The sequence below is a fragment of the Aquarana catesbeiana genome, unplaced genomic scaffold (genome assembly GCF_042186555.1).
Source record: "Aquarana catesbeiana isolate 2022-GZ unplaced genomic scaffold, ASM4218655v1 unanchor233, whole genome shotgun sequence".
Classification (NCBI taxonomy): Eukaryota; Metazoa; Chordata; class Amphibia; order Anura; family Ranidae; genus Aquarana; species Aquarana catesbeiana.
In genome coordinates, this window is record NW_027362661.1 from 1 (window position 1) to 14,350 (window position 14,350).

The 14,350-nt window shown below is 40.4% G+C and overlaps 1 protein-coding gene across 1 annotated transcript; it reads left to right on the forward strand.

The window, feature by feature from the left end:
* Window positions 1-215: 215 nt before the first annotated feature.
* Window positions 216-13,565, forward strand: LOC141121816 (uncharacterized). Its single transcript, XM_073611532.1, has 3 exons — window positions 216-570; window positions 699-840; window positions 11,087-13,565. Exons 1-3 carry the CDS (start codon window positions 337-339, stop codon window positions 13,255-13,257), a joined length of 2,547 nt encoding a protein of 848 aa, XP_073467633.1. The 5' UTR covers window positions 216-336; the 3' UTR covers window positions 13,258-13,565.
* The last annotated feature ends 785 nt before the right edge of the window (window positions 13,566-14,350 follow it).

Sequence of the window (14,350 nt, forward strand, 5' to 3'; positions counted from 1 at the left end):
AAAGTTTTCAGTCTTTTTTACTTATAGTGCAAAAAATAAATATATAAGTGCCCAGTGGGCAAGTGGTTAAGCATCATTAAAATTACTGCTCCTGAAAAAACAATCTCTTTAAAAAATTTTTTGCATTGATACATGTCCCCGAGGGCAGTACCCGGGCTCCCATACCCTTTTTATGGCCAATTATTTGCATATAAGCCTTCAAAATGGGAACTTTTGATTTTTCAAGTTCAGGTCCTATAGACTAATAGGGTTTGACATTTGGGTAAGAACTTTTTCTCTGTTCGGGAGTTCTGGTGTGAACCAAACAGGGAGGTGTTTGTCCCAGCTCTAGTTACAATGAATGCTTTATTATATATTCAGAGTGGAAACCTCGGGGATGATAATATTGATGTTAAAGAAGAGTATAAAGAGGAGGATGAGGAGTATGGAGTGATGGAGGAGGAGTTTCCAGGAGCACACAAGGATATGATGAAGCCACCTAATACCAGGAACCCACCAGAGAGATGTCCCCATCCTCTGTTTTCCCGGGATTTCACACAAGAAGGTCACACCATCCCTCACTGTTACAAGGTTGGTGGAACGGAGCATCTAGAACATGGACTTGTGTGTGACAATGTGTGGATTTTTATGTGATGTCACAAAATTAAAGCTTACAGTATATCTTACAGATGATATTTTCTCTCATTTTCTTGGCTTAGAGTGGAGATCCAATCGATATAGAATTTGAGGTTAAAACAGAAGAAGAAGAGATGTATGTGAGGGATGATCAGCAGTCTATGGAGGAGGATGGAATAACGGGGACATTTATAGAGGAGGACACTCCTACAGAGATCAGCACAGGTGGGTCATTAACACTAAATACATTCCTCCACCCATACTGCTCACTGATTGGTCCAGAGTAGGGCAAGGACTGGGTGATATCCGCCTGTAATCCCCTGGTCACTTTCCTGAGCTGTGTTACCCATCCTGTATTTCTTTTGGATAATCTTCCTTCTCAGTGCTGTAGACACAATTTATGTATTTAGACTGGATTTATGGAGATTCTAGGGTTCAGCTGACAGCAAAATGTTCATTTTCACCATAGACGTTACTAGACCTAGGTACATTGGGCATGTACTTTGGATTTCCTTCCCTATGCCCGTGTCTAGTAAGATCTCTGACAGAAAAATTCTCCCAGGGTTACTTGCACTGTTTATGCATATATAAAGGAATTGCGCAATCCTAAACCATATAAACTTCCAAATCACTGTGAAAACCAGAAGAGGCGATTAACAATAAAGCAATCAGTGAAAAAATTATTGAAAAAAATAATAATCAAAAATTGAAGAAAAAACCTTAATTTATTTTTTTTTTGGAAATTAAGGTTTTTTTCTTCAATTTTTAAATAATCTTTATTTATCAAGCAATTTTACAATTAGTAATAAAACATGTTCATCCATAATGTTAAATGATCTTTATCACAACATTATCCACATCTCTTTAAACTCTTTACCACTTTAATTCATGGATGTGGATCCCTTATTATTAAAACCTGTACCCTAACCCCTCTATCCCATACATTTAAGAACTTTCACACAAAAAAAACCCAAAAAACAAAAAAACAAAACCCCTCGACGGGGATAGACGTCCCCTCCTATTATTTTCCATTATATTTCTAAATCCTCCTCAGTAACCTCGAGGAGGCCCTAAATTCTTCCCATCTAGCCCAGGCTCTTGTTATTTGTTCTTTTAGTCCATTTTCCATCACCATTCTTTCTTCCAAGGCACGCATCTCCGCCATCTCACATTCCCATTCTTCTATCAGAGGTATACTTGTGCTTTTCCATTTTCTTGCTACAATAGTTCTTGCTGCTGTCAAGAAATATTTCAGTATCCCCTTTTTTATGTTTTTCACCGATCCCGGGATCATGGATAGTACTGCGACTTGTATATCTGGATATAGTTCAATTCCGGTCATGTCTCTATAAATCTCGAATATTCTATGCCAAAAAGGTTGGACTTCTGAGCAATAAAACCAAATATGTGACATTGTTCCCTGAGCTTCCTGACACCTCCAGCACACATCCTCATTCTCGGGATTTATTTTATATAAGTCCACGGGACACCTATACCACCTAGCTAAGATTTTATAGTTTCTTTCCTGATGATTGGCAGATATTGAAAGTTTATGGGTTACAATCATTGCCTTTTCCCATGCTTCCCTGGGTATTTCCATGCCTAACTCTACCTCCCATTTCTTGATATACGGTACTTCTTGTCCTTTATTTTCTGAGATTAAATATTTATAAACCTTCGAAAGCGTGTGAATGGGTCTATGTTCCTGTAAGAACATTTTTTCCAGAGTTGTTGGGGGTCTATCTATTGCGGCCACCTTTATTAGGGACGAAATATATCGTTGGAGCAGCCCATATTTCATCCATTTTTTTTTTATATGTTCCACCCCCATAGCCTCTAATGGGAGGAGTCTATTCTCTTCCAATGTTTCCACTAACCTGGTATCTTCACTTCTCTTCCATTTAAGAAATATTTTGGCTTCACATGCCATTGGAAATTCTGGGTTACTAAACAATGGGGTCATGGGACCTATAAAGGTGGATCCGATCTCCTTCTTTATCATGGTGTCCCATACTTTTAAAGTTGACACCACCAAAGAGGGCATCACGCCTTCCGATGGTCTTTGCTCTTTCTTGATCCATGGTATTGATTCAAGTTTTAGTGTCGTGAGCGTTTCTTCTAACTTCACCCATTGTTTATTATCCCTATTGTGGAACCAGTCCACTATTGTAGTTATTAGTATTGCTCTAAGGTATGTTTCTCTATCTGGGAGAGCAAGACCCCCATCTCTCTTAGTTTTGTTTAATACTGTTCTACTGATTCTGGGAGTCTTACCTCCCCAGATGAATTTTCCTATCGCCCTACGCAATTTCTTCAGGATGCTTGTTGAGGGGAAAATGGGTATCGCTTGCAGGATATACAATATTTTAGGCAAAATGTCCATTTTTATTATATTTATTCTACCCATCCAGGAGAACTTTACTTTTTCATATTGTTGTAATGTTTTCATAGTTTTTTGTACCATCGGGGTATAATTATATTCCTGTATTTTATTCAGATCAGTGGGGATGAAAGTGCCCAAATATTTAATTGCATTTTTCTGCCATTTAAAATCCTTTCTAAGAAGTTCCACCATCATTTTTGACAGATTTATATTCAGAGCTTCAGACTTGTTATAGTTTACTTTGAAATTACTTAGTGCCCCAAATCGTTTGAACTCTGTTATCAAATTAGGTAGTGATATTAAGGGGTTTGTGATATATAACAAAATATCGTCTGCATATACTGACATCTTGTACTCCGTACCTCCCACTTTAATTCCTTGTATATCTTTATTTTTTCGGATCGCTATTAATAAATGCTCCATCACCAATATGTATAAGAGTGGGGATAGAGGACAACCCTGTCGGGTACCGTTCATTATAGGAATTACCCCCGATATATCCCCATTCGCTCGTATCTTAGCCGTTGGATTCTGGTATAAAACCATTATTTTATCTATACGTATAGGGCCCATCCCCCATTGTATTAGAGTCTCTTTAAGGAAGTTCCATCCCACCCTGTCGAATGCCTTCTCAGCATCAATTGCTAATAGACAGGATGGGATGGAACCTCTCTGTGCATGTTCCACCAATGTGAATGTTTTTAGGGTATTATCCCTAGCTTTTCTCTTCCTTTTATAAAACCCACCTGATCTAGATGTATATATGTAGGAATTATTGGGGTGAGTCTGTTGGCAATTATTTTAGAGTAGAGTCTTAGGTCAATAGTCGTTAGGGAAATTGATCTATAATTTCCACATAAAGTGTGGTCCTTCTCAGGTTTGGGTATAAGTGAGATGTACGCCTGCATACTTTGTGAGACAAAGGGTATCTATGTAGAAACTGCATTAAAGGTCCACTTCATGATGGGGATAAGTTCTTCTTTAAATGTTTTACAAAATCTAGGGGTAAAGCCATCGGGGCCTGGGCTTTTTCCGGGGACGAGTGAATCTATTACACTTTGTATCTCAGTCACCTTGAATTCTTGGTCTAATTGTGTTGTTTCTATCGGTGCCAGTACAGGGAGTGTTTTTTTTTTTTTACATATTGGTGAATATTTTGTTGGAACCCCTCTGGATCACTATTTGCTCCATGATTGGGTATGTTATATAGTTTCGTATAAAAGGTCTGAAACTCCTTTAAGATCTCTTTTGAGTCATACCTCATATCCCCTGTCTCTGACAAGATTTTCACAATCGGCGATATATTTCCCCGCTGGCGTAGAGCCCTTGCAAGCAATTTACTTGGCTTATTGCCCTGTTGGTAGTATGGGGATCGATTACTGTCCCTTATTCGTAATGTTTGCTCATTTATCAATGTTTGTAATTTTGTTTTCAGTTCCGTTAATTTTATTAATATTTTGCGTGCTGGATTTTGTTTGTGTTGAGCTTCTATTTTGGGTATCTCTTTTAATAACTGAATCATTCTATTACCCTTTAGCTTTTTTCAATCTAGCCCCATGTTTTATAAAAAACCCTTGAATTACACATTTCAGTGCCTCCCATTGTGTCGGTATAGGTGTGGTATCCTTGATATGGTTATGTGCAAAATCTGTTATTACCCTCCTTATTTCTGTCACACAGGTCTCATCATATAGCAGATTATCATTGAGTTTCCAATTTCCCCTAGTGCTTTTATTCTTAAGTGGGTCCAACACCAAGAATACTGGCGCGTGATCTGACCATATTGAGCTACCTATCTCAGCAGATAGGGTGGCCGCCATCCCTAGCTGGTTTACCAAGAAGTAATCCAGTCTATGGTATGTCCCATGGACTTTTGAATGCAATGTAAAGTCTTTTTCCATTGGGTGTAATACCCTCCAGATATCCTTCAACTGATATTTTGCCATCATATCACTAAATTTGCTTCTTTTTTCCTTACCTATCTGTATTAATGAGGGTGCTGTGGTATCTTTTTCCTTGTCCATAACAAAATTGAGGTCTCCCCCAATTATTGTCAACCCTTCTGCCTTTTCCATAAGCTCAGTAATCAGTTGTGTTCCTATTTTATGTTGATTTTGGTTGGGTAAGTATATGTTAATAAAAGTATACTTTTTCCCGTATATAATGAGTTTGAGTAAAATTGCTCTGCCATCTCTATTACGCCATTCTTCCAACACTTGGTGTGGTATTGTCTCAGGTATTGCAATAGAGACACCTTTTGATTTAGAATACATAAAAGAGTCATGATACCATGTGGTGTAGAATCTATTCTGTAGATTAGGGACGTGGTCTGTGCAGAAATGCGTCTCCTGGAAAAAGATCACTCCCACTTTTTGTTTATGGAGAGAGTAAAGAACCTGTGACCTTTTTGCTGCAGAGTTGAGACTTCTAATATTATATGTGCATATTTTCATCCTGCTTCAAATACTAAATGGACAGTACACCAGGCATGTACTGGCCATTGGGACTACAGGGAGTTTCCCGGTGGGCCGATGGCTCAGTGGGCCGATTTCAGTGACAGTGGACCGCTGCCTCCCTCCGGTCCTCTGCCCCCCCCCGCAGTGTTCACCTCCTCTCCCTGGCTAGTTATGCAGCGCGCCTGAATACAGACATGATGTTCAGGAGTCAACACTGAGAAGCTCATCATACGATCTGGAAGGAGGGCGGCCTCACTTTCCTGCCTAATCTTGTCCCATTGGGGGGGGGGGCGCCAAACTGATTCTTTGCCCCAGTTGAAATAATGTCTAGCTTCCCCACTGGTACTGCCTATAAGAGAAATAATGTAGAACGGCTAATGGCTAGTGGGGGGGGGGGGGGGGGCTTGGGTGGCAAGCCGGCATGGGAGAGACCTGTCAAAGTGGGCCAGTCTGGATGAAGTCCAGGGCCAAATTTTTGTCCCAGTCCAGCCCTGCAGTACACCAAACCACAGAGGGAAAGAGAGAGAAAGAAGAAAAAGAAAAAAAAAACCTTTGCAAACCCCACACACACACACTTCAAAATAATTACCCTGAAATTAATTGACTTATGTAAAGTCTATCTTACTATCTAGTAAGTTCCCTATGAAGGGGGCACCGGATTCTGACGTACCCTGTCCGCCGCCTTGGCGGTGGCACGCACTGCATTTAATAAGCTAATTTCTTATTCTTTTGTAATATTATTTTTACTAAGAGAGAAAAGGAGAAAGGATCCTGTGAACAGGGGGGGGGGGGGGGTATGGGAGAGGTGCCCCCAAGCATATGCATTTATACACATACAGTATCTATATTCCTCCCTCCATTCTGTCCCGCAATGTAGAGGAATTAACTCATCATTGCAGGAGAGGATGAATGGGTACAACATATATCCCCCTTAAATCCATTAGCCTTAGCTCTGTTGCGCTTATCAATATACCTTATAGTCAATGAGCTGTCCCTTTTCTTTCCTCTCTTTCTCCTCCAGTATTAGATCCACTTGAACTTTGCTACTTATGTTGCATATAAAATTATATCATCAAGAACATATCTTCCATATTTGCTATATATTGTATAGAAAAGGGAGCGTGAGGAGGGGAGAGAAAAAAAAAAAAATTTTCTTTTCTTGCTTATTATTCAAATCATAACCATTAAATGTGGACCCCAAACTCTTACGTGTTATATTGCATATTAAGTGAATTTGTCAATTTCTCATTTTTTTTTTTTTTTTATTAAACCCTCTCCCAAAAAGGGGAGAAAAAAAAAGAGAAAAAAATAAATAAATAAAAAAATAATTTTTTTTCTCTTTTTTTTCTTATTATTCAAAACATGATCATTAAGTGTGAACCCCAAACTCTTGCTTATTATATTACAAATTAAGTGACTTTATCAATAACTTTTTTTTATTGATCACTCTCCCAAAAAAAAGAAAAAAAAAAAAAAACCCACATACACCATAGACCCCCTAGTGGTTTTTTATCAGTTCACACTGATTATACTAATATAACATTATGACATTTTGTAGCTTCTTATGAAAAATGATTGAGTGTCCCCCCCCTCCCCCCCTAGTTCTGAGTGTCTGCTACCATATTTGTGTAATATCCTTGTGTTATTTGAAAAAAAAAAATGACCATTTGCCCTACACTAATCCATGGTTCTATCATATGTGTCTAATCAGAGATTCATTAAATCTACAGATGTAGCTTATTATATCTTATTACCAAAATTATTAAGTGTCCCCCCCTGTTGTCTATTAGTGTCTATCAACGTGTTTGTGTTATGTCATTATAACGTATGTGAAAAACTAACACTCAAAAAAAACAAGAACATAAAAAAAAATAACACCCCTCTTTCTACCTTTGCCCATCCCCCCACCCCCCTCCCCCTCCTAGATCCTGTAGTCTTATCACATCAGCTGCTTCTATGTTCATAGGGATCTACCTAACCATATAATTTCCAATCCTTTCCCCCCCTCGTCCCGTGCATAGTTTCTCAAGCTTTTCCAAACCCTTTCGTGTATGGAATTGGCCAGTTTGGTATTTCTGTTTCTGGTAGATTAAGAGTCGCTAGAAACTGCGGTAAGTCTTCCAAATTGCTGAATGTTGCAATTAGTCCCTCCTTTTGGACTTGTAGTTGAAACGGAAATTTGCATCTGTACTGGAGGTTATTCTTTCTGAGTTGTTCCACTAGGGGTTTTAATGCTCTCCTCCAATCCAAAGTGAATTTCGATAGATCTTGGAAGAATAATAATGAATCTCCCTCACGTTGGATATTTTTATTTTGACGTACTGTGGGCATAATTCTGTCTTTTGTATGGGCATAGTGCATCTTGCAGATAATATCCCGTGGTTTACTAGGGTCCAGTCTCTTTATACCCGCCACCCTGTGTGCACGGTCAATCAGTAAATCCCTTTCATCAGTAGCCTGAATTATCTCCTGGAAGATTTTCTGTAGCGTTGTTATGAGTTCTTTTACACCCACATCTTCCTTTAAACCTCTTATTCTTATATTAGATCTTCGATTTCTGTTCTCTTGTTCATCTAGGCTATTTATTAATTGATTTATTTGATTCCCTTGTGTTTTATCTTCGATAATTCTTTTTCTGTTTTTGAGACTCTGGTGTCTAACATAGCTGTTTTTTCTTGTGCTATTTTTGTAGATGTCTTGAGCTCTTGAATCTCGTTTTTGTATGTGTTTTCTAGTCTGTGCACATATTGATCCATATCTGCTCTAGTTGGGAGGGATTGGATGTATGTTCTCATATCCCAATTCTCTTTATCTTCTTCTTTTTGTTCACTTAAAGATCCTGTTGTGTCTATTGGTGAGCTATTTCTGGGATGGACCGTTTGTTCTTCTCCTGATGATCTAGATGTTACCGATATTTCCGCGATGTTTGAGATTTCCTGTGATGTATGTAAGGTTTGGGTTGCTCGAGGAGATTGCAGTTGTTGGAAGATCTCCTTTATACCTGTCGTTTGTATAGATTGAGCCCCTGTAGGGTTTTTATTTTTACTTTTGATTTTATCTTTTTCTTTTGAGATTGAGGCGTTTTGTTTCCTTTCTTGGGGGCCATAATTCTGTTAACGCTTATAGCCTTCTACCTTCCTTTCCACAGGATGAATATTTTATACGTTTTTCTTTTTTTTTTTTTCTTTTTTTTTCCTTCTTCTTTTATTTTTATGACTTTTTTATGTTTGCTTGTCGGCACTTATCGGCACTCGGCTCTTGCTTGGTGTTCTTGTTAGATGGCTATATTGTCTATCAGGAAGTTTGTAAAAAAGCTCTTTTATACATTATATTTAACCCCTTGATACTACTAGGGATGCAGTGAGTTCTGTTGGTATAGTGTTACTTTATATTGTACCAAGTCAGGAGATTCTAATTTAGCTATAAATGTCCCAGGGATATGTATGCTTACACAGAGCCCCTTTTAAACTTCCCAGGAGCGGTCCTTTAAGATAGTTATGGGAAATACGTCTGCAGCGTGTCCACCTCTTGATCTCCCTAAGTGGCCATCTTGGGCGTCAGCTCCTCCCCCCTTTTTCTTCAATTTTTGATTAGTATTTTTTTCAATTATTTTTTCACTGGTTGCTTGATTGTTTATCACCTCTTTTGGTTTTCACAGTGAATTGGAAGTTTATATGGTTTAGGATTGCGCAATTCCTTTATATATACATATTGTTGAATTGAGTATTTAATTCTTTGGAGTAGCGGCACCTATACATATATATATATTTTTAATTATCTTTATACAACTATTTTTTTTAAATCAATTATCACTTCACTATTTTTGGTAAGCGCAGAATATTTAATTTATATATTGCTTGCTCTGTTATTTGCTGGTTGTGCCGGGTGGAGGGATATGTCTGTATATTCTCAGACCCAAGTCACTGAGTGCAGTCTCAGGAGATGGGAGGCAGCGGTGTGGGATCTCTGCAACTTGTCTCATGTAAACATTTAATCTTCCACTGATTACTGAATACCAATATTATGAGTCCTGACCCTTACACGGTATAATTTATATTGTACATTACATACTCCTGACCTCTGCACTATATACTCTATGTTGTACATTACATCATTCTGATACTATATAGTCCTATCTGCTGTATCGTATACAATATGTTGTACATTACATAGTCCTACTTCTGTTCTCTCCCATCTACAGACTACTATATATAAGCATAATATGTATTCTCTTTTGTTACACCCATTGTCTACCAACTGGACATTTTATATCTGATGATTTGACTTTTACATATTGATAATGAGGGAGGGGTCAATAACAAGACACTGGTCACCGCCCACACCCATAACTGGCCTTCACAGTAAGGAGCACATGGAGGGCATATACATACAAGAAAAGGACAATTCCATAGCTCAACTCACCAACCAGTCTGCTGACCAACCAAATTTACCTGTCTAACCGTATGTTAAAAGCAGGGGTTTAGTTAGCACACATTTGCAAACGCATGTGAAAGCTGCAAGGCCTCGTCAAGGCACCCTGTATTACTTGCAGTCCTAACACTAAATTTATAAGTGTCTCCACAGTGGAAGCACATGCATTGAATGGATAGGTGTGAGACAGGTGAGCCTGGAGGCCGCCCTAGCCCCCTTAAAGGGACAGGACACACACTGGACACCCAGCAAGAACAGCAAAGGCGTCCAGTGTGTCCCCGACCCAAATATACAAACGTTAACAAGACACTGGTCACCGCCCACACCCATAACTGGCCTTCACAGTAAGGAGCACATGGAGGGCATATACATACAAGAAAAGGACAATTCCATAGCTCAACTCACCAACCAGTCTGCTGACCAACCAAATTTACCTGTCTAACCGTATGTTAAAAGCAGGGGTTTAGTTAGCACACATTTGCAAACGCATGTGAAAGCTGCAAGGCCTAGGGGGCTAGGGCGGCCTCCAGGCTCACCTGTCTCACACCTATCCATTCAATGCATGTGCTTCCACTGTGGAGACACTTATAAATTTAGTGTTAGGACTGCAAGTAATACAGGGTGCCTTGACGAGGCCTTGCAGCTTTCACATGCGTTTGCAAATGTGTGCTAACTAAACCCCTGCTTTTAACATACGGTTAGACAGGTAAATTTGGTTGGTCAGCAGACTGGTTGGTGAGTTGAGCTATGGAATTGTCCTTTTCTTGTCAATAACCCAATGTTGGTGGTCCTCAGGAACAGTCCAGTCTTCATCTTGGTTGTTCTCCCCCATCCTCACTCTCTGACCTATGGTGGGGCTCAGCCCCGCTGTCATTCATGACTAAATCATAAAAAGGAAGTGCAGTACTTCTTGTGTTGAGAAGATGGCAATGAGTGATAGAGGGGGTGGGGACACTCGTCCTATAATCCCCTCATCACTGTCACTCCTATAAAAGACAGTTTTCGTTGTTTCCTCACTCTCTGACTAAGGTCCATGAATAAAGAAATGAACTGGTAGGAGATCAGAGGATCCATTTACTAGTTACCTTGAGGGTGGAATTGTAAGATGCTCAGAGACAAAGCTGCCTGATGTGGGCGGAGTCCTGGTTTAGGGGAACCAATCTGCTCATGTCTAGTAATAATCTTTTTATCTCTATTTTAGTAGATGGACGGGAGATGAGGAAAACCTCAGAGGATTGTCTCACTTTGTCTCCAGACTGTAAAGTAGAAGATGAGGACATCACACAGTATAGTCCAGGAGAAAACCCGACTACCTCAAATGTTCATCCGGCACCACACAGTGTAGATGGACCATCGTATTCCTCTTATCCTGAGGAACCTCAGACTGTGAGGGACGGTGCCGTCCTTCCAACAGAGAAGAGGTTTTCCTGTACTGAGTGCGGGAAGGGTTTTGTAAAAAAATCTGAAATTGTCAGACATCAGAGGTCTCACATGGGGGAAAAGCCGTATTCCTGTCTCGAGTGCAGGAAATGTTTTTCAGACAAGCCCACTCTTTACACACATCAGAGATTTCACACAGGGGAGATGCCGTATTCCTGTTCTGAGTGTGGGAAATGTTTCCATTCTGATTCTCATCTTAATGTGCATAAAAGGTCTCACACAGGAGAGAAGCCATATTCTTGTCCTGAGTGCGGAAAATGTTTTTCACAGAAGTCCAGTCTTTACACACATCAGAGATCTCACACGGGGGAAAAGCCGCATTCCTGTCCTGAGTGTGGGAAAAGTTTTTCAAACAAGTCCCATCTTAACAGACATCAGAGATCTCACACGGGGGAGAAGCCGTATTCCTGTTCTGAGTGTGGGAAATGTTTCCATTCTGATTCTCATCTTAATGTGCATAAAAGGTCTCACACAGGAGAGAAGCCGTATTCTTGTCCTGAGTGCGGAAAATGTTTTTCACAGAAGTCCAGTCTTTACACACATCAGAGATCTCACACTGGGGAAAAGCCGTATTCCTGTCCTGAGTGTGGGAAAAGTTTTTCAAACAAGTCCCATCTTAACAGACATCAGAGATCTCACACGGGGAAGAAGCCGTATTCCTGTCCTGCGTGTGGGAAAAGTTTTTCAGACAAGTCCAGTCTTTACACACATCAGAGATCTCACACAGGGGAGAAGCCGCATTCCTGTCCTGAGTGTGGGAAATGTTTTTCACAGAAGTCCAGTCTTTCCATACATCAGAGATCTCACATGGAGGAGAAGCCGTATTCCTGTACCGAGTGTGGGAAATGTTTTTCATATAAGACCAATCTTTCTATGCATCAGAGATCTCACAGGGGGGAGAAGCCATATTCCTGTCCTGAGTGCGGGAAATGTTTTTCACAGAAGTCCAATCTTTCCATTCATCAGAGATCTCACACAGGGGAGAAGCCATATTCCTGTACCGAGTGTGGCAAATGTTTTTCACATAAGTCCAATCTTTCCATCCATCAGAGATCTCACACGGGGGAGAAGCCATATTCCTGTCCTGAGTGTGGGAAATGTTTTTCAGTGAATTCCCATCTTTACAGACATCAGAGATCTCACAGGGGGGAGAAGTCGTATTCCTGTCCTGAGTGTGGGAAATTTTTTTCACATAAGTCCAATCTTTACTCACATCAGAGATCTCACACGGGAGAGAAGCCGTATTCCTGTCCTGAGTGCAGGAAATGTTTTTCACGGAAGTCCAATCTTTACTCACATCAGAGATCTCACACGGGAGAGAAGCCATATTCCTGTCCTGAGTGCGGGAAATGTTTTTCAGATAAGTCCAATCTTTCCACACATCAGAGATCTCACACTGGGAAAAAGCTGTATCCTTGTACTGAGTGCAGGAAATGTTTTTCACATAAGTCCAGTCTTTACACACATCAGAGATCTCACACGGGGGAAAAACCGTATTCCTGTCCTGAGTGTGGGAAAAGTTTTTCAGAAAAGTCCATGCTTTACACACATCAGAGATCTCACACGGGGGAAAAGCCGTATTCCTGTCCTGAGTGCGGGAAAAGTTTTTCAGAAAAGTCCAGTCTTTACAAACATCAGAGATCTCACACAGGGGAGAAGCCGCATTCCTGTCCTGAGTGCGGGAAATGTTTTTCACAGAAGTCCAATCTTTCCATTCATCAGAGATCTCACACAGGGGAGAAGCCATATTCCTGTGCCGAGTGTGGCAAATGTTTTTCACATAAGTCCAATCTTTCCATCCATCAGAGATCTCACACGGGGGAGAAGCCATATTCCTGTCCTGAGTGCGGGAAATGTTTTTCAGTGAATTCCCATCTTTACAGACATCAGAGATTGCACACGGGGGAGAAGCCATATTCCTGTCCTGAGTGAGGGAAATGTTACTGAAGTCCTGTCTTCCTGTACATCAGGGATCCCACACAACCCTTGAGTTGTATTAGTGCCTTGAGTGTGGGAAATGTCTTCTATATGAATGTTGCTGGACATCACAGCTCTCATGTGGGGAAGAAGCACACCCTGATTAACACCTCCGATATACTCCATGGCTGATCTTCTTCATGCAAGAAACAGTTCATAAGGAGTTCATAAGGAGTAAAAATCACCAAAGACATGGATGAAGTGTTGTACCATGTTGGCCATTGATAACAGTAGAAAAATAAAAATGGAGTCATTACCTTTCATTGGCTGAGTTCATTTTGTGGTGTAAGATTTAACAAACACTTAGAGGTCTGTTTAAAAAAAATAGAAAAAAACTAATGTGACCAGCATTTGCCCAGCTCTAACGAGTAGTCCTATTGGGCTATGTTCATGCAATAGTGTTTAGATCGGTATGTTTTTCTGTAAACATTAACTGCTTGCTGACCAGCCACCACGGTTTTACTGCGGCAGAATGGCGGGCTGGGCGAAACGACGTTACCTTATGTCGCTTCACCTTTTGGCCACTAGGGGCGAGCGCGCGCCCGCCCGCCCATAGCGTGTGCCTGGAGTCGATGCGAGTGCCCGGTGGGTGCAATGACCGCTGGGCACCCGCAATCGCTTGTGACAGAGTGAGAACCGGGATCTGTGTGTGTAAACACACAAATCTCTGTTCTTTCAGGGGAGTAGAGACAGATTGTGTGTTTATACTATGTATGAATGCCGATCTCTCACTCTCCTCCTAGACAGTCCCATCTCTCCACAAAACACATTTAACCCCTTGATCGCCCCCTAGTGTTAACCCCTTCCCTGTCAGTGACATTTATACAGTAGTAATCAGTGCATTTTTATAGCACTGGTCGCTGTATAATTGTCAATGGTCCCAAAAATGTCCAATTTGTCCTCTGCAATATCTCAATCCCAAAAAAAATTGCAGATCACTGCCATTACTAGTAAAAAAAAATAATAAAAATGCCATAAATCTATCCCCTATTTTGTAGACGCTATAACTTTTGCGCAAACCAATCACTATACGCTTATTGCAATTTTT